At 47.0% G+C, this 18,694-nt stretch overlaps 1 protein-coding gene across 1 annotated transcript in view; it reads right to left on the bottom strand.

Annotated features, from left to right (window-relative positions):
• Positions 1-18,694, bottom strand: part of Col15a1 (collagen type XV alpha 1 chain) — an 89,030-nt gene that overhangs the window by 18,249 nt on the left and 52,087 nt on the right. The window contains exons 13-28 of the mRNA XM_090330314.1: positions 17,535-17,660; positions 17,015-17,077; positions 16,260-16,295; positions 15,763-15,897; positions 15,518-15,586; positions 14,472-14,507; positions 14,289-14,372; positions 13,241-13,306; positions 9,610-9,645; positions 7,477-7,539; positions 5,217-5,285; positions 5,078-5,113; positions 2,334-2,387; positions 2,177-2,236; positions 486-554; positions 313-354 (exon numbers count right to left, since the gene is read on the bottom strand). Coding sequence (XP_090186440.1) covers positions 313-354; positions 486-554; positions 2,177-2,236; positions 2,334-2,387; positions 5,078-5,113; positions 5,217-5,285; positions 7,477-7,539; positions 9,610-9,645; positions 13,241-13,306; positions 14,289-14,372; positions 14,472-14,507; positions 15,518-15,586; positions 15,763-15,897; positions 16,260-16,295; positions 17,015-17,077; positions 17,535-17,660 — 1,044 coding nt within the window. The remainder of the gene's footprint in view (positions 1-312; positions 355-485; positions 555-2,176; positions 2,237-2,333; positions 2,388-5,077; positions 5,114-5,216; positions 5,286-7,476; positions 7,540-9,609; positions 9,646-13,240; positions 13,307-14,288; positions 14,373-14,471; positions 14,508-15,517; positions 15,587-15,762; positions 15,898-16,259; positions 16,296-17,014; positions 17,078-17,534; positions 17,661-18,694) is intronic.

The following is an 18,694-nucleotide window of genomic DNA, read 5'->3' as shown; positions in this document are numbered from 1 at the left end:
AGAGCTGTAGCCTTGAGAAAGTCCAAGAACAGTGCTCAGGCTCTGAGCTCAAGCCCAGGACTGGCAAAAAAAAAAAAAAAAAGAAGAAGAAGCCAGCAGCAACCCTGACATGGCCCACTATTCTCCAGCATCACTGTCTGTTCTCTAGGAGTTTGTAGTCACCTCAGGGTGACTGCATGTGGGTGGTGACAGAAGCTCAAGAGGACATCCAGGGACAGGAAGGACCCAGGGCAGATTGTGATCTGTTCCTGAGTCGCTATCTGTTCAAAGCCTGCTTTTTTAAGGCACAGATTGGGGCTGTGTGTTACTTACAGGCGTTTTGCAGTGTGGCCGGACAGGTACTGGGAAAACAGCCTGTGGGAAATAGAATGTGAAAGGAGAAGCTGTCAGGAACCCCCAACTCCGGCTCAAGCCAGTCCAGTGCCCACTGCATAGCCTCTCCACCTCCCCCAGCCCAACCCACTCCCTACCCCTTCCCAACTTACACCTTTGATGTTAACCACTGCTCCAGGAGACCCAGGGGGACCTGGGGGGCCAGGAGGACCAGGGGGACCCTGAAGGGAGAAAAGAAAAGCCAAAGCTGGATTGGGGGGAAACAGCTACTAGATACTTCCTCCAAGCTCTGTGCATGTAGCAAGGAAGAGAAGGCTTTCTGAAGCTTATCCCAATGGGTTGGCCAGTCTCGATCTCAGTGCACTTCTACATCTCTGACCATACTTTGTCTTCATGCGGGAGGCAGCAGAACAAGGACTGTCCCTGATAGACACATGCAGATAATAAGGCCCAGAGAAGGGAAGCAACTCACTCAAGGCCACACAACACCTTAATAGCAAACCAACAGTGGAACCCAGATAGATTCCCAAAGTACACAGATAATACTGGCCTGTCTTCTACCTGAATATCTGTAGCATGGAGGAACCCAGGGGAGAGCCTCAGAAATGTGAAACTTAAAAGTTTTGGAAATGAGGCCGGGAGTTTGGCCTAGTGGTTAAAGTGCTTGCCCAGCATGCACGAAGACCCGGGTTCGATTCCTTGGTACCACATACATAGAAAAAAGCCATAAGTGGTGCTGAGGCTCAAGTGGTAGAGCTCTAGCCTTGAGAAAGTCCAAGGACAGTGCTCAGGCCCTGTGCTCAAGCCCAGGACTGGCAAAAAAAAAAGTTTTGGAAATGTAAAACTTAGATGTCATTTTCAAAGCCAGGTCAGTCCAGGAGAATAGCCTCACAGAACTTTTTTTTGTACTAATCCTGGGGCTTGAACTCAGGGTCTAGGTGCTGTCCCTCTAGCTTTTTTTGCATTAGCTCCACATTCTAGCTTTTTTTCTTCTATTTAATTAAAGACAAAGATCTCATGGACTTTCCTTCCTGGGCTGACTTTGAATTGCAATCCTCAGATCTCAGCCTCCTGAGTGGCTGGGATACAGACCTCAGTCATTGACTCCGGTACCATCAAGTTTCCCCCTCTCTTACACTAGGAGAGCCAAGCCTGTGATACACAAGTTCTTTCTGAAGACATCTGTTGACCATCCAGTGGCTGTGAAACAGACCTAATGCTTCAGGATAACTGTATTACTAAACTTCTGGATGTGCAAAATGGAGATAGTCTGTTGCACACCAAAGCAAAAGTGGTTTACATAATGTTTGCCTCACCCAGCTTGGTGCTTAAGAGCTAGAGGGCCTTCAGTGGGTGGCCCCCACATAGTATCTCCTGGGATAGTACTTAAGTGACTGTCCTGGACAAGCAGATTTCACAATGGCTACGCCACAGTAGTTGCTCAATAAACACTAGCTTCCTTTTTCCTGGATCCTGGACCCTGCTGATGCCTCTGGCACTTGCTGTCTTGTGAGGTCTTCCTGAGTAGCTGACTGCCCACCTTCAAGGTTCACTCTCAGGCAAGCCCTGGGACTCTGTGCAGTATGGAAGGACACACCCCTCTAGCCCTGGATTTGAAACTACATGTCCAGAACACCCAGATCTCTTCTTTGGTCCTTCTTTGAGGTCTGCAGGAGGAGGCTGAAGCGGGCAGGGCTGAATATGGTGGTGGAAGAAGAAAGCAAGCCCTGAACTTGCAGTCTGCAAACCCCACTCAGAGTCCAGCCCACCCTGCTATGGACTCCTCCTCACCCTGGGCTCTACCTCTCAGGTGACACAGGGAAGGGGCAGTAATTGTACTCACCGGTGTGATGATTCCTCTATCTCCTTTGGCACCTTTGAGGCCATTCAGTCCTGGGCGGCCCTGAGACCCAGAGGAGACACTTTAGTAAGACCCCACTTTGCAGGCCTGCCTGCCCTCACGTCCCCTTATAGCCATTCTGAACAGCACTGATACTCACAGGTCTTCCCGGGAGGCCAAATTCTCCTTTGTGTCCTGGTGGTCCTTTGGGACCCTAGAAGCAAAACAACTCAAACTCAAAGTCCAGAAGAAAGTGGTGTCTGACCTGCTTTTGTGGGCGACCCATCTGTCTTCTTGTCTCCTGACTCCCCTTTTCAGCTAGAAGCCCTCATTTGACTCCTCAGAACACCCTACTTTTCTGCAGGCTCCCTATATCCAAGACCCTGGATCCAACTCCTTACATGGCAAACTAAGGGGTAAGGGGCAAACAGCTCAGCTCCCACGTAGCCATGTGCCTGGGCTGGCTCAAAACATGGCACTTTGCCCTGTTATATGTCCTAGGGTTCTCTACATCTTCCATTCTGAATAATGCAGCCAGAACTGTGTTATAACCAAGACTGGGTTCCTGTCTCTCCAGGTCCTGAGAACCAGTCCTGTACTGGGACTTTAGTCCTCGGTCCCATTCAGTGCTCCATTATTCAGTCTCTACCTTCTTAAGCCACTTCCCTGTTTCAAGCTCCTGTGGGAATTAGCATACCTTTGGTATGTGGATATAGAAGTCTACACAGCCAGTGAGCTATAATGCTGTACTTCTTACCAAAACACACACTACCTCCAACCTGGACCTTCTACACCTATGGTTGGTCTGTCCCATCTCCCAAAGAAATGCCAGGTATAAGCCTAGTGCCCTTCAAGCCTCTTCTTCTTGGTTAAAAAAAAATTGCCCATGCCTTGAAAAATGGCAAAGAAGGGCTGCATTGTATGTAAATGTTCCAAACAAACTCCAGGAAACAGAAACTTTTTCTCTTTGTCACTGTTTTTGTTTTATACTCTTTTTGTCTTTGAGAGGGGAGAGGGAAGAAGTGGAACAGAAATGGAGGGGCAAAGGGTGATATAAGTACCACACTGTTTGGTCCATTCATCTATTGTGGGGGCATCTGGGTTGTTTCCGTATCTTGGCTATCGTGAATCGTGCAGCAATGAGCATGGATGCACAGGCGTCTTTATCCTATCCTGCTTCATGATGCTCAGTGAGCACTCTACCACTTTGAGCCACAGTACCACTTCCAGGGTTTGCATTTCTAACAAACTCTCCAGTGGATCCATGAATATATAGTTGGAGCAACTACAAAGGAGCTGTATGCTATGCTGGTCGTTAGGCTAACAGCTAGCCCATATGGCATCTTTATGCAAATTAAAAGGTGCCCCTACAATGTTTGGTGAGCTGTGTGCTTCTGTGGGATAACTGCCTTGGCCATCTGCAGCTACTTGCTGGCCCCCCAGGGCTGCTAATAGTTTCCACAGTACTGGAGGTTAATGTGTGGTTAATCATTCAAGAATAAGACTTTCAGTGTGCCTTTAACTTCTCAGCTACCTCACTCCAGGGTGTCCATTCTGCCTGATTGCAGGGACCAAAGACCTCAGCAGGTCTTCTGAAGGATGTAGTTTTGAGATTATAAACTATTCACCAAGGACCCATGGTTTACAAACATTTCATTCTATTTTCTAGGCCATGGGGGGATGGGAATGTCCAGTTTTAACCAAACAGACCACTCGAACAATTCTGTAGCCCATGTTTCTTGTGGTGGTGGGGAGTATGGACATATAGTATGACTAGTTGACCTCTCCCCTTCTTTGCAATTTGATGTGGCATTTTGGAGCCTCAATCTCCTAATCTAGGGGCTCTGATGTTCATATCTGAAGGTCAGGAGGCTGAAAGGATGCTTATGAAGTCTCCTACAGTATCTGGTTCAGTGATGTTCTACCTGAACTTTCTTCACTTGGGAGAAAGTATATATGACAGGATCTGGAGTGTTGCTTAGTGGTAGAGTGCTTGACTAGAAGGCCCTGGGCTAGATTCCTTGGTATTACATACACAGAAAAAGCCAGAAGTGGCACTGTGGCTTAAGTGGTAGGGTGCTAGCCTTGAGAAATCTCAAGGACAAGTGCCCAGGCCCTGAGTTCAAGCCTTAGGACTGGCAAAAAAAGTTTAGGGTTCATCATGGGAGAAATAATACTTAGGAAAATTCTACAGAAGTCTACATGTGTTTTAAAATAGCAAGGCCAAACCAGCCTTCAATACTGTCTAGTTCTAGTCCCATTCTGTCAAGGCACAGATGGTACACAAACACCCAGAGAGAGGAGGGCAAGCTCAAAGCCTCACAGCAAGTGAGCAGCAGATCAAGGATCTGAAGCCACAAGCCCAGAGAGGGGCTTTGAGGGGTTCTCTGCCATTGGCAGTCTTTAGCAAGCATGGGGCAATAGTGCCTTCAGGGCTCAACCCTATCTAAGTGCCCTCTCTACTGAACACAGATTCACTACATGTGTGAGGCCCCCAAAGCCTGATTTCTGGTCAGTGGTATGTACTAGAAGTGATGTTCATTATTTTCTATAGTCTCACCTCCCTCCTAACCTCAGCCTACCAGTGTGACCTTCAACCACACACTCATGTTACCCTATGGATGCACCTGGGTCCAGTGGACTGGACAAAAGTGAGAACGCAGATACTGCTGTGTAGACCTACTAGATAGTTTCTTCTTTGTTTTTTGAGATAGGGGCTATGTAGTCCTGATTGGCCTAACACACACACACACACACACACACACACACACACACACACACACACATATACTTTGTGTTTTCACAGTTAATTGGGACAATATATCTAATGTATCTAATAAAGCCAAAGTATGATAAATGCTCCAAACTCCAATCCAGACCCAGCAGGGAGACATCGTGACTTACCATTTGCCCTGGGGCTCCACGCACTCCAGGTTCACCCTAAAACAGGAAGATAAGCACTTATCACTCTGAGGAAGTCTGTTGGAGCCACATTTGGGAAGCTAAGTAGAGGTATGACATCAAGACCCAGTGTCATAATTACCTTTTGTCCTTTCAGTCTTTCTAAGGGAATGTCCCCTGTCAAGATGGCGCCTGGCTCTCCCTTCTCACCCTGCAAAGCAGAAAATCTTTTGGTGAAGTCTGGTTTCCTTCTCTTGTCTTACCAACATGACCTTGCCGCCTTGCCGCCAGGCTTGCTCATTATGCCTGCTTGGTATTCCAGCCTCACTGCTCCCGCATGACCTCCTGCTTGAGTTCTGCAGTAGCTGCTGCAGAACGAAATCTTCTCTCCAGGTACTCTCAGAGTTACTATCCTGGGGCTTAGGTGTGGTCTTTCACACCTTCCAGGATTCTTTCCAAGGACAGATCTGACCCCCTACTCCCAGCTCTGAGGATCCAGCCCCAGCCTGGTCCCATATGCTCCTTGCCATATGATGCCCTTCTGGTATTGAGGTCTGGTATTGGCTCCTAAGGTATTGATGCCTCGCTTTCCTGCCACCTTGACTTCACATCTGTTCTCCCTAAGAATACTTCCTTTTGTTAATACACCTGAAAACTGGGGAAGAGATGAAAGCATTAACGCTATAAGGTTCTACCAACAGAGGAGCTTCATGTCTGTGTATGCACTTTGCCTCCAAACTCCAGGGCCCCATGCAAATATTTATTTGGTCAAACAAAGTTATCCTGGATGTTGGGAAAGGGGTGATGGGAGATGGGGAACAAGATGTCAAGATTGTGTTCCAATTCTGTCATCAGTTGAGCCATGGATGATCTCAAGATGCTCTCAATTAGACATATGCCCCGAAGACAAGATCAGATAAAGAAACCCTCAACATCCCTCAAAGACATCAGTGCTAGCTCCCAGGATTTGGGCTGGACCACAGAGAAGCCAGCTTTCCTGAGGGTTAGAAGTAACCTGGTGGGCACTAATGAGCCGAGCAGCTTTCTCTCTCCAACCCCTGAAGCCCACCACTGATATTTACATCTTACCAATTGGTGAAGAAACGCAGTCCTGAGCACGTCAGCAGCAAGAAGAAGCAAGCAGAAAAGCATTAGAGGCTGAGGAAGCACATTTGCTATAATGGCTGGCATGCAGCTACTTGGGATCTGGTTTAAGTCTTTCAAAGTAGCAAGGGCAGAGGAGCCACATAGACACCAGAGCATTGCTTAACCAGGTCTCTCCTAAGTCAGAGTCAACTCAACCCCATCCCTCCTTTACAGTTCATGGTGGCGAAAGTACCCAAGATGGCTTCCCCGAGTATCTCTAATCCTTTGCCCAGAACACCGAGCCCTCTACTTCCTGAACCTTGGCCTAACAGACACGGAAGCCTTTCTTTCCCTCTTAGAGGCAGGATGGCATGATGGAGCAGGAAGGAGAGAAAACTAAAGCTCACTCCCCTCAAAGGCACCACTTCTTAGCCCCAATCACAGACTCCTTCCTCTCAAAGCAGTTCTCACACACAGCTGAGCACATGCTGTCTACCATCTTTTCCCCCTAATTGCCCTTCTGGTCTTATTCCATGTCCCTAACCTGTGCAAGAAACCACAGGCGTCCCCAGGAATTGTAGCTTTTGGGCTGGATGGGTGAATAAATGAAGCCCATCCGGAGTCTTTGCCATCTGTTTATGGCTATCACTCTCCTCCTCATCTATAAAAACCAACCAGGAAGTTGATCCTGAGAGGCCAGCGTGGAAGGTACGGAGGCCAGCTCTGTGCTCTGGAAGTTCTCAGAAAGTTCTCTGCAGGTTAAGTATTGTTTTCAAACATTTAGGACCAAGACTCCTGCTGAGAATGCTCCCCAAACTATACTTCCCAACATTGGCCATTTGTTTCATTCGTTCTGTACTCTGACATATATTTGGGGTGCCATCTGTGTATCTGTATTGGTATCAGTGCTATATAGAAGTGTGTCCCCAGGGAGCTCACATTTGAAGGAGAATTGCTAATTGATGCTTAGACAACAGGTAGGAAGAACAGCACTCGGGGGAGTATTGAGTTACATTTTCTTCCCTGGTTAGGGTTAAATCCACTTCATCTTTGACAAGAAGGAATCTAGAGATTGTGGAAGTTAACAGTGGCAGAGTGACAGTGACTTGGCACAGAGTTTCTCTTGGACAGGATGGAAACATTCTAGAATTTGCTAGTGATGATGGTTGCATGCTAGTGTAGCTATTAAGTATCACTGAGCTGTACAATTGAAAAACTGTATCTCAGAGAAGCAGAAGTGCAGCAGATATGTTCAGACCATTGGAAATGATTAGAAAAGCCAGGCACACGAGCCTATCCAGATTCCCAGATCTCACCTGTTCTCCTTTCAGTCCTGGGAATCCAGGCACTCCAGTATCACCTTTTGGTCCTTGAGGGCCCTAGAAAGGTATTGTGCTGTTAGCATTCAGCTATCTTAACCAATCAAAGGAAAACACATTTAATAAATAATAAAAGAAAGAAAGAAACATAGAACATCTTATTCTCCAGGTGCATGGGAGTCATGGTAAGTCACTACAACACATCTGTGTGTGTGTGTGTGTGTGTGTGTGTGTGTGTGTGTGTGTGTGTGTGCGTGTGTATCAGTACTGGGACTTGAACTCAGCATGTGGGTGCTGTCCCTTAGCATTTTTTTTTCCTCAAAGCTAATACTCTACCAGTTGAGCCACAGCTCCACTTCCAGCTTTTTGATGGTCAACTGGATAGAAGAGTCCCCTGGCCTTGTCAGCCTGTGCCAGCTTTTACCCATGATCCTCAGCTCTCAGGTTCCTGAGTCACTAGAATTGCAGACATGACCAGGCTCCAGTAGCTGGCCACAAGAGCTGCTTAAATATAAAGGGTCCGGGAGCTAGAATCTTGTTTTTTTTCCAGGAGGGTGGGTGCTGCTGATCCCAGGGCTTGGCTCACTTAAGCCATCCTTCAGCTGGTCTTCCCCGATATTCCCCTTCCATGACCCTGTCCTTCTCTGGCTCCATACTACCTATGAGAAGGAATCTAGCACCAAGCCAGGCTTCACACTTCCCCATGCTCGGGGGGAGTGGGGATTTCCCCTGGACTTCCCCCACCGCTGTATCAGAACTCATGCCACACCAGCAGGGTTGCCATTCACCTCTGGAGAGCCAAATGTACACACTCAGCCAGAGGGCACCCCTTCTCAACTCCAGCAGACACTGCAAGTCTGTGACTATGACTCAAGAGGAGTGGCATGCCACCTCTCACTGTGATGCCACTGTTCCCCTGCCTTGTCCCCTCAGCGATGGATGAGTTGTCTTCCACAGTACTGGTGTGCAGACGCTTGTTATTATTGCTTAGCAATACAGACTTCCTCCTCCTCCTCCTCCTTCTTCTTTTCTTCTACTTCTGGTACTGAGAATCAAACTCAGGATCTTGTACAATCTTTTACTTTCCTGAAGTAAAGTCTTCCATGAAAGCCCAATCCATAGGTGTATTGGGTCCTCCCTTAGTGCACGTGGTGGCTTGGATTCTGTCTTGCTCCCTGCAGTGCTGCAGAGGCTGTTCCAAGAAGCCTATGCTCTTCCAAAATACATTGCCAAGCTAAACATGGCGGCGCACAGCTGTGATCCTGACTACTTGGGAGACAGAAGCAGAAGAATCTTGAGTTCCAGGCTAGCTCAAGCAAAGTAAACTATCTCAAAAACAAATATGAACCAAAGGGCTAGGGGGCTGAGCTCGAATGACAGAGCACTAACTAGTCCCAGTACTACTAACACACACACACATACACACACACCACCACCACCACCACCACTCATATGGAGGAGGGTGTGTTCTAGAATGTGCTGTGGATCTTGGAGCAGCCAAAGTGGAACTGCCACGCAGAGGACGGGCCTCTTCTTTTACCCAGCAGGTTATCTCATATCCCACGCCGATTTCTATTTTGTTAATGTTGACATGTGCCTTTCATGTCATCCTAGTTTATGATGTCGAGAGAAGTATAACAAAATAGGAAGCTATCATCTACAGCCTAGCCATCCAGAATACATTCTTATTGTTACATGTTTGATCAATGTAATAGCGGGTCCACTGGGGGCATTAAACTTTCAGAGCCACAGTCTTAAAGTGATACAGACGGTACAAGTCCCATGGACCAGGTATCCAGCAAAGGCACAAAATTCTAGACAAACCCAGTTATGTTCTAGACCAACACACATTTTCACCATCCATAGTGAAAAAGTTCAAGATGCCACACAAACTACTCATTATTGAACTTCTCTTTCAAAGTCCCCCTCTCCTCAGCCCTCCTCTATTTCAACACCATCACTTTCCCTCTAGGGACTTACCTGTGTAGACTTTATCTACTTGTTTGACTCATTCACTCACATTCCTAGCAAGCTGAGCCCTGGGATCCAGTGATTAGACCTTGGAGGAGCTGTTCCCAGGTCCTTCAGAGGGGGAGGGGGATGTGGGGGAAGGGCCTCTGTGCTACTTACCGGAAATCCTGGCAGCCCAGGCAAACCATCAGGCCCCTGCAACACACCAAAAACAGAGTCAGTAGGATCCTGGAGCCTCTGGGGCCAGATCACCTCTAGCACCTGTCAAAAGCCTGAGCCCATTTCCATGCCACAGGGCTCATGTTTCACTCTGCAGTGCTTGATGATGAGGCCCAGGAGGGCAGGGCCTTCACAGAGTCACACAGCCAGCTAACGCCAGAGGCAGAAATTGCACTCAGGCACACAGAGTCCAGCTCTGTTCCCTGAGCCTGAACTCTACACTTCACTAAAGCTTCCTTGTCCATGAACCATTTAGTGCTTGAAATCTCTGGAGGCAATGATTAGGATACGTAAATTCTGAGAGTGAGCTCAAGGCTAAGCTGGTAGTCAGGGGAAGACATGGGTGCATGCTACTGAGACTTGGCTATTTCCCTTGAAAGAAGTGAGAATTTTAAATGATCAGTTTACTTTTTGGTTTTGTTGTTGTTATCATCTTTCTTTCTTTTTCTTTGAGACAAGATCTGAGCTCCATAGGGCTCAGATTGGACTTGAACTTGAAATTCTTCTGTCTTAGCCTTCCAAATGGTGGGATTACAGGTATGGGCCAGCTCACCCAGTTAGGACCAGCATTTTAAAGGACCTAGCATATGGGGAGTTTGTACTCTACTACCCTGGAGGGATAGAGGGCTGGGTCCTTCTTCCTGTTAAACTCAAATACTTGCTGTTAAAGCTATATGAGTTCAACAGAATATATTTGTACATTATGTACATATATGTGGGTATATATATATGTATATATATATATATATGTTCATGTGGCAGGAAAGAGAGGGAGGAAGAGAGAGAACTAGAAAGACATGAGTTTCTTGTCACACTGGATATACATAAAGTATACAATTGTAAAAGTGATGGAATGGCTACCCTTACAGCCCACAACTGAGCAGATAAAAGCTTATCCAGACTCAAAGATGTAGAGGCCATGAAGTCACTCAGAACAGAACTACAGTGGGAATGGAGTAGGGAACAGAGGGAACAGACACAGTGATACAGGAAAACAGGGCCTAGGACTAGTGGCACAGAGATGCCCACTCTTTAGTTTCAAGTTGCCTGGGCCCTGCTTTAGTATCAACCTTCCTAATACCCTAAATTTCCAGTAGTCTGGGGAACACAGAGGCTGTTATGATTGGGGTTTTGGTTGTTAGGTGGTTTGCCTTAGGTTTTGATTGCTGGGATTTTAAAAGGAAGTCCACAAAGAGACAGTAAAGGCAGTAAAATAAGCCACAGACCCAGCTCTGTACAAAGGCAAACCCAAGGGCAGAGAATCCTCTGTGGGTTCTGGGATTTTCCATAGGATATGGCTGGCTGGGGGTTTGGGCCATTCTCTTAAGAATCTGCTCCGGACATAGAGCTCCCCTATGACCAAGCAATTCCACTACTAGGCATTTACCCAATTATCCAGAAACAAGGACAGACTAAATCCACTAGCACAACAATGTTCATTGCAGCACTATTTACCATAGCAAAGATACAGAACCAACCCAGATGTCCCTCAGTTGATGAGTGGATCAACAAGATGTGGTATTTGTACACAATGGAATTCTATGCTGCTGTCAGAAAGAATGACATCGCCCCATTTGTTAGGAAATGGAAAGACTTAGAAAAAATCATATTAAGTGAAGTAAGCCAGACTCAAAGGAAGATAGGCTCAATGGTTTCCCTCATTTGTCATAATCAGTAGAAACCTTGGTCTCTCCTAGCAGAGATTTCCAATAGAGCAAAACCTAGATACATAAGGCCATATATTATGACGCTAAATGAAAGGACCTCTAGGATATAGAAACAAAAGCCATATGAGTGATTGTTGTCCTTAATGTACTATGTTATCTCTCATCTCTTTTGCTATCCCTTGATTAGCTCATATTGTTACAGTATCTTACCTTGTTATCTGATATATTGGATATATTTGTATTTGGTTATTTGAAATTGGATAGGGAGGGGGGAAAAAGATGAGGGGTGGGGGCAGGGGGGAGGGAAATGGGGACCAAGACATGAGAAAGGGTATCAATGTATGTGAATTAATGTACCTTCTATCTAGCAAATATAATATAACCCTTCTATTAATTACAATAAAAATACATAAATATATATATATACTAACCAAAAAACAAAAAAGAATCTGCTCCGGTTGAGGGGCATCTGCATTGCACAGCCTTGGAGGCCACTGGCTCCACAGTGCTTTTGCTGTGTGCTACAGTGTGACAAGCAAGTTCACACCCTCTGCTTCCCATTAGCTGCCCCAAAACTGGCAAGGGAAGGGAGAACCAGGAGCTCAAGTGTGTTATGTGGTAGAGACAAGGCCGAGGCACCAAGTCTCCTGAGGATATGAAATACAGGGTTCAAGTACCCAGGGAAGAGGATGTCCCCTTCCTCTGAATGTCATGAGCCAGCTCTGTGGACCTACAGAAGTAAGGTGACTTCCTGGTGTGTTCATTTCATCTCTAAAGTAGGCCAGGTTGACTAACGCCAGTCACGGCCCCTCCTCCTGGGACAGTGTCCCCATTAGCACAATGACAGGTACCTCTAGGCTCCTCCTGTCCTGTGAAATGAGATAATGCAGATAAAAGCAGTCCCAAAGCACTGCATGTCATCAGTTGGTTTGTTATTAGAATTCTGGGATTGAGATGACACACTTATTTTTTTCTCTTCCCTTCCTTTCTTTCCTGCCTTCCTTCCTTCCTTCTTTCCTTCCTTCCTTCCTTCCTTCCTTTCTTCCTTCCTTCCTTCTATCCTCCTTCCCTCCCTTTCCTCACTTCCCTCCCTCCCTCTCCTCTCTCTTCTTTCTCTCTCCTCTCTCTCTCTCTCTCTCTCTCTCTCTCTCTCTCTCTCTCTCTCTCTCTCTCTTTCTTTCATTTTTTACTTCTTTCTTTGTGTAGGTACTGGGGCTTAAACACAGGGCCTGGCACTCTTGCTGTGCTTTTTGTTGTTGTTGTTGTTGTTGATCGTGGGACTTGAACTCTGGGCCTGGGCATTGTCCCTGAGCTCTTCAGCTCAAGGCTACTGCCCTACCCCTTGAGCTACAGTGCCACTTCCAGTTTTCTAGTGGTTAGTTAGAGATAAGAGTCTCACGGACTTTTAGTGCCCAGGCTAGCTTTGAACCTCGATCCTCAGAGCTCAGCCTCCTGAGTAGACAGGATTACAGGCTTAAGCCACTGTGCCCTGCTTGCTGTGCTTTTTCACTCAAGGCTAGCACTCAACCATTTGAGCCACAGCTCTGTTTCTGACTTTCTTTTTTTAATTTGTTAGTTAGTTGGTAATAAGAATCTCATGTACTTTTCTGCCTGGGCTGGCTTTGAAGTGCAGATCCTCAGCTCTCAGCCTCCTGATTAGCTGGGATTACAGGTATGAACCACTAGTACCCAATTGTTATACACATTCTGACAAATAGGGCATTGGTTGCCATTCCCTGCACAACTCATTATGAGAGCAATTCAACAATGCCACACTCTCTTTCCATTCTAGTTTGATGTACTATAGTTTTGTGGTTAAGGGGATGAAAGGATCTCAAACTAACTCAGTATTGCTTCAAAAGTAACATCTGGGTGAAGACACTAGGGCAGATACAGATACAAACCGGAGGGCCCATGAGCTCGGGAGTGTCCAAGAAGTTCATGGATCCATTGGTGATATTGATCAGAGACTAAAAAGAGAAAAGTCAGACAATGAGGACAAAAGATGGCGTGTTCTTGCCTTGTATCTGGCAATGAAGATTTACCTGAAGTCTCCCAATGTGGCATGCATCAATCACATCCCAAAGCCAACTACCAGACATACCCATTCTGTCCATTTCCCATCAGACACCCAAGCTCTGTCTTGCCACTTTCCTCTTTTAATTAACTATATTGGTAGTGTGTGTGTGTGTGTGTGTGTGTGTGTGTGTGTGTGTGTGCCACAACTAAAGCTTGAACTCAGGGCTTAGGTATTGTCCCTTAGCATTTTTGCTCAAGGTAGCATGCTACCACTTGAGCCATAGCTCCACTTCTGGCTTTTTGCTAGACCATTGGAGATAAAAGTGTTTCATGGATTTTCCTGCCTTCAAACTGTAATCTTCAGATCTCAGCCTCTGTGCCATATTGATATTTTTTTTTAAAAAAGGAATTTTCCTTTAACTCATCCTTTTCTCAGTTAGTTGAGAGCTTTTGTCTCTTGTGTGCCGACACAACGTCATGAGTTTTCTCAAATGTGATCACTTAATACTCAGCAGACCACAATCAGATCCCAGGCTCAGCGTCCAGCGTCTCCTCTCCCCCCTCCATCCCCACCATGCCTGCTCCCCACAGCCAGGCAGCTCCCCACAGCAGGAAAGATGGCCTTTAGGTCAACCTCTTCATCTTTGGCTCTATTTCTCAACCTGTATAGAACCTCATTGGAGAACATGGAGTCTGCTTATCTGGAGGCTCCCTGAAGTCCTTCGTCAGCTCTTTTACTCCTCGACTGGTTTTTGAATTGACCCCCAAATGCTACCAAGCAGGAGAGAGAGTTCTGGAGGAGTTGAGATGCTAGGATACAGGCCAACATGCTGGGCAGGTGGGCAGCTCCTATATCCCTCAAGAGGATCACCTCTTCTCCCCCTCAGCAAGGAAGAAAACATGCAGCCAAGCTCCAACCTGGATGGTACTTACACTGTGCAGCACCTTGATGCTCCCTGGCGGGCCCCGGGGACCTGGGGGTCCAACTGTACTGGTTCCATCCAATCCCCTTTCACCCTGGTTATACAGTGGGAAAACAAAACTCAGTGTCCACGGAAAGTTCTGCCAGGAAAGAAACTTCTCCCACCACATGTTACAATCTGCCCCAAGCCTTACCTTAGGTCCTTGGTCTCCTTTCTCTCCTTTGAGACCCTAGCCAAACAAGAAAAGCAAACAGTCATGCTTTCATTTTTCTCCTTCTCATTCTGCTTCCTCTTTACCTATCCCTCAGCTGTCTGACAGCATTTGTTTCAGGAAACAGGAGTAAAGAGTGAGGTGCAAGATCCCTTTCTAGAGTTAAGCAGGAAGAATTCTCCAGAACAAGTGAGAGAGACTCAAGGTCCTTTCCCAGCACTAGTAAGTGTCTGCTGACTCCTGTTTCAAAGCCCTTTGCCTCTGGCCAGGGGGAGCTCTTTGTTCAGTCATGGCAGGAATGCCCTGCTCCCCTCCAGCGTGCTCAGCTCTGGATCCCATGTGACAGTGTGCTTCCCATAAGAGTGCTTCATTTATAAGTGGGCACTGCAGCGGACATGGGACAGTGTCTCTGGGCAATGCATGCTAGAAGGCACCAAGTGGGGCACCTGTCAGGATCAAGGGGTTTGCCACTAAAGTAGCTTGGTGGAAGTGAAGGAGGATTTGGGGGGTTGAGGGAGACAGAGACAGAAGTGTCAAGTTTTTCTACACAATGTTCATGCAGATCCTGCGTTGAGGCCCAGGGAACGAGATTGCAACTTGCAAAGTCTCTCCACTGAACAGCTAAGGCTTCAAGGCATTAGAAACATGAGTTATGGAAAAGGCAGCAGAGACAGCATGGCCTCCACAGACTCCTTACAGGATAATCCAAATAAGGTTTCAAGTCAGTTTAAGCTGGGCACTGGTGGCTGGCTCACATTTGCAACCCTAGCTACTCAGGAGGTGAGATCTAAGGATCATGGTTCAAAGCTAACCCAGGCATGAAAGCCCAATGACCCTCTTATCTCCAATTAAACCACCAAAAGCTAGAGGTGAAACTGTGGCTCAACTTGGAAGAGTGCCAAACTTGAGCAGAAAAAAAGCTACAAGAAAGTGCCCAGACCCTGAGTTTCAAGCTCTGATAGAGCACACACACACACACACACACACACACACACACACACACACACAGACTGAAAAAGTCAACCTACACTTGAAGCTGTAGGTCCAAAGAGTCTGGGTTCATTCAGTAGCCTGATACTTCCTGAGCCTTCAATATCCTAGAAAAGGAGAAAGAGTAAGAATTTCAGGTCTGATTGTGGAGCACCTACCCAGACCAGGTGTGTGGCCTCTAGGTACGGGTGTACCAAGAGAAATCACATAATCTCTGCTTTAAGCCCAGCCATCAAAGCTAATCTTTCCAGTAACCCTTACCATGGAGAAGAGGGAAAAATACCTCAAGTCCTGGTGTACATCCAGGGCCAGGGGGACCAGGGGGTCCAGGAGGTCCTGGAGGCCCCATAACTCCAGGAGTGCCAGCTTGTCCATTTTTCCCCGGAGGGCCTGGTAAACCTCGGCTGCCAGGGTCACCCTGAGAAGAAGATAGACTGATTATAAGATAGCTCAAAGAAGGAAAAGATCTGCACACCTGAGTCAGAATATCCCTCTTTGAAGTGACTGAGGTTGAGCGATTCTCTAATTGCTGAATGTACAGAAACATCTTGTCATGAAGACTTGAAGAGCACCAATGCTCTTGGGGGGGGAGGGGCTACCCTGCAGGGTAACTGCTTCTGGCTCTTCCCAGCTGTCTTGCCTTCCCTGGGCATTTCTTCTGGTGTGAATTTCTTCCTGCTCTATGTCGTGTGTGTGTGTGTGTGTGTGTGTGTGTGTGTGTGTTCATTCACTCCAGCCCAAAGAAAGGGGCAGAGGGAGAAGAGAGCCATTTTCTCTTACCTTCTCACCAACAGAGCCATTTGGCCCCTTTGCTCCCTGCAAAAAAACACAAACACAAGGGCCAGTTAGAATATGTGTTAGTAGAAGACACATTCAAAAGAAAGTGCAGGAGTATGGATCCTGAAGTAATAGATTATTGAAATGAGACTTTTTCAGCCTGGGACTGGGGTAGTGCCTCCAAGCTGAACATTTAATGGGAGGTAGCAGTCTTCAGGGAAGGTCATGTTAAAAGCTTCAGACATTAGTTCTGAACTGCTCGCTCATCCATTACCCCAGGAGTAAACTAAGGAAGCAGGAGATGTGCCAGAAAGATGGCAGGATTCTTTCAGTGTGGGCTTCCTCACAGCTTCACTGGCAGGGCAGTGATTGGTGAGTTTGGGGTATGAGAAGAAGATTAGGAGGGTGGAGAGATTGAGGGTGGAAAGACAGGGTCCCAATGAGAAGCACAATGCCACTGGCCTGGCAAGAAGAGAGGAATGTTAGCTTAGGATAGAAAGGCAGGAGAAGCGCGTGTAATATCTGAGTGCAGATTGTGGGGTGTCTGTAGTGCTGCTTGTGGAAATGAGACATACAAAATAGACAGGAAAGATGCTGAGCACATTAGGGGCATCACGAGACCCACGTTGGGCACAGTGAGCAGAGGTGACCGGCAGGGGATAGCAGAGAGTCATTTGCGAAGGAGGCTAGCTCGAGTTGGGAGGTCACTGAAGGTGCCCCCTAGCTCCCCACATTGGAAGCTTTCCACTGACCCGTACCTTCTCTCCTTTCATCCCAGGCTGGCCAGAGGCTCCGTCAGGTCCAGGCTGTCCCTTGGGGCCCTGGGAACATCAGTGACAATCAGCTCACACATCTCCCTTAAGAATCACACACAACCCTTTGCCAGGAAGGAGAGCCAGGCAGGGAGGTGAGCGAGGCTGGTGGGAGCAAGGCTGGGCCCTGGCTGGGTCCCCGCTGGCAGTGTGCCTGTGATAGGATCCTTCACTCTCAGCCTCATGGACTCCTCCTCTGGGGAGGCACTAGGAAATAAGACTGGACTAGAGGGTCACCAAAGACCTCCCACCCCAGGCTCAGTTCTGTGGTCCTATCGTTTCAGAATCGTTTCCTGTGCTGGCCATCTCCAAATGGGGAAGCACTGGATCATATGAGGAAGAGTATCTTTTTCCTTACAAACATCAGCTGCCCGCTGGGTCTACAATTTGTGTGGCCCTCCCTGGCTCAAGGAAGCCTGTCCACCTAGATGGGTGCAGGGAGGGGGCAAAATCTTCCTTTGCTCACCTGGGGCCCAGGTTCGCCTGCAGCTCCATCCTCCCCAGGAGAGCCTGGGAGACCCATGACAACATCAGTTCCTGGTTTTCCTGGAATCCCTGGGGGGCCAGGTGGTCCTGGGGGGCCAGGAGGACCCTGAAAAACAGACACTGGGTTAGCAGAAGAGGCAAATATATATACTGAATAGATTTTGTTCCTGCGTTCTCTCCATTTCTGTGACAACTATGAGGGGCTGGTATTCCCACCTAGCAGAGGGGAAGACAAGGCTGGGAGGCCGTTTTAACTCAAGATTTGCACTCCTAGATGATAAGAGCCGGGATCTAGGGCTTTCCAAGTTTATTATGCCATGTTTCCTCCCAAATGGTGATATAAAGACTTGGAAAAAATTACATTAAGTGAAATAAGGTAGACCCTGAGAAACACAGGTTGCATGGTTTCCCTCATTTTTGGTAGCTAGAATGAGCCTATAAATCTATAAGGAAATACATTGGGTGGTATGCAAGCCAATATAAATGAATTAACTCAAGTATACTGGACTCTATGCAGACTGAAAATAGTATCATTCTTTAGAAAGACTAAGTCAAAGCCCAACAAAGTAAATTCCAAGAAATGGGTAGTTCTAAGAGGGGAGGGTGGAGCCAAGGGGAGAGGAGTAGAAGAATGAATTGAGGAAGGGGATGAATGCAAGAATTCATTGCATATACCACAAAATGGAGAAAAATTTTAAAAGGAGAGGTTAGGTAGGGTGGAAGGGAGAAGGTGTTGAAGGGATGACACAGATCAAGATGCTTTGTTAAAAATTAAGAAAAGTGAGGGAAGGGGTGCGGTGGGAAGGAGATGAGCTCTTATTTTATTTGTTTGTTTGTTTGTTTTTGCCAGTACTGAGTCTTGAACTCAGGACCTTGAATTCTTGCTTGATGTGTTTTTTGCTGCCGTTATTGATTGGTTGTTTTTTGTTTGTTTGTTTGCTTACGGTTGACACTCTACCATTTGAAGCACATCTCCACTTTAGGCTTTTTTTTTTTGCTGGTTAACTGGAGGTAGCAGTCTCTTGGGTCTGTCTACCTAGGCTATCTTTGAAACTCAACCCCTAGATCTCAGCCTCCTAAATAGCTAGTAGTACCAGCATGAGTCACCAGTGCTTAGCAGCCAGCTAACTTCAGTCTCTT

Source organism: Megascapheus bottae, chromosome 3 (assembly GCF_031878675.1).
Source record: "Megascapheus bottae isolate mThoBot1 chromosome 3, mThoBot2.hap1, whole genome shotgun sequence".
NCBI classification, from domain to species: domain Eukaryota; kingdom Metazoa; phylum Chordata; class Mammalia; order Rodentia; family Geomyidae; genus Megascapheus; species Megascapheus bottae.
This window is presented reverse-complemented; position numbering and strand designations above follow the sequence as displayed.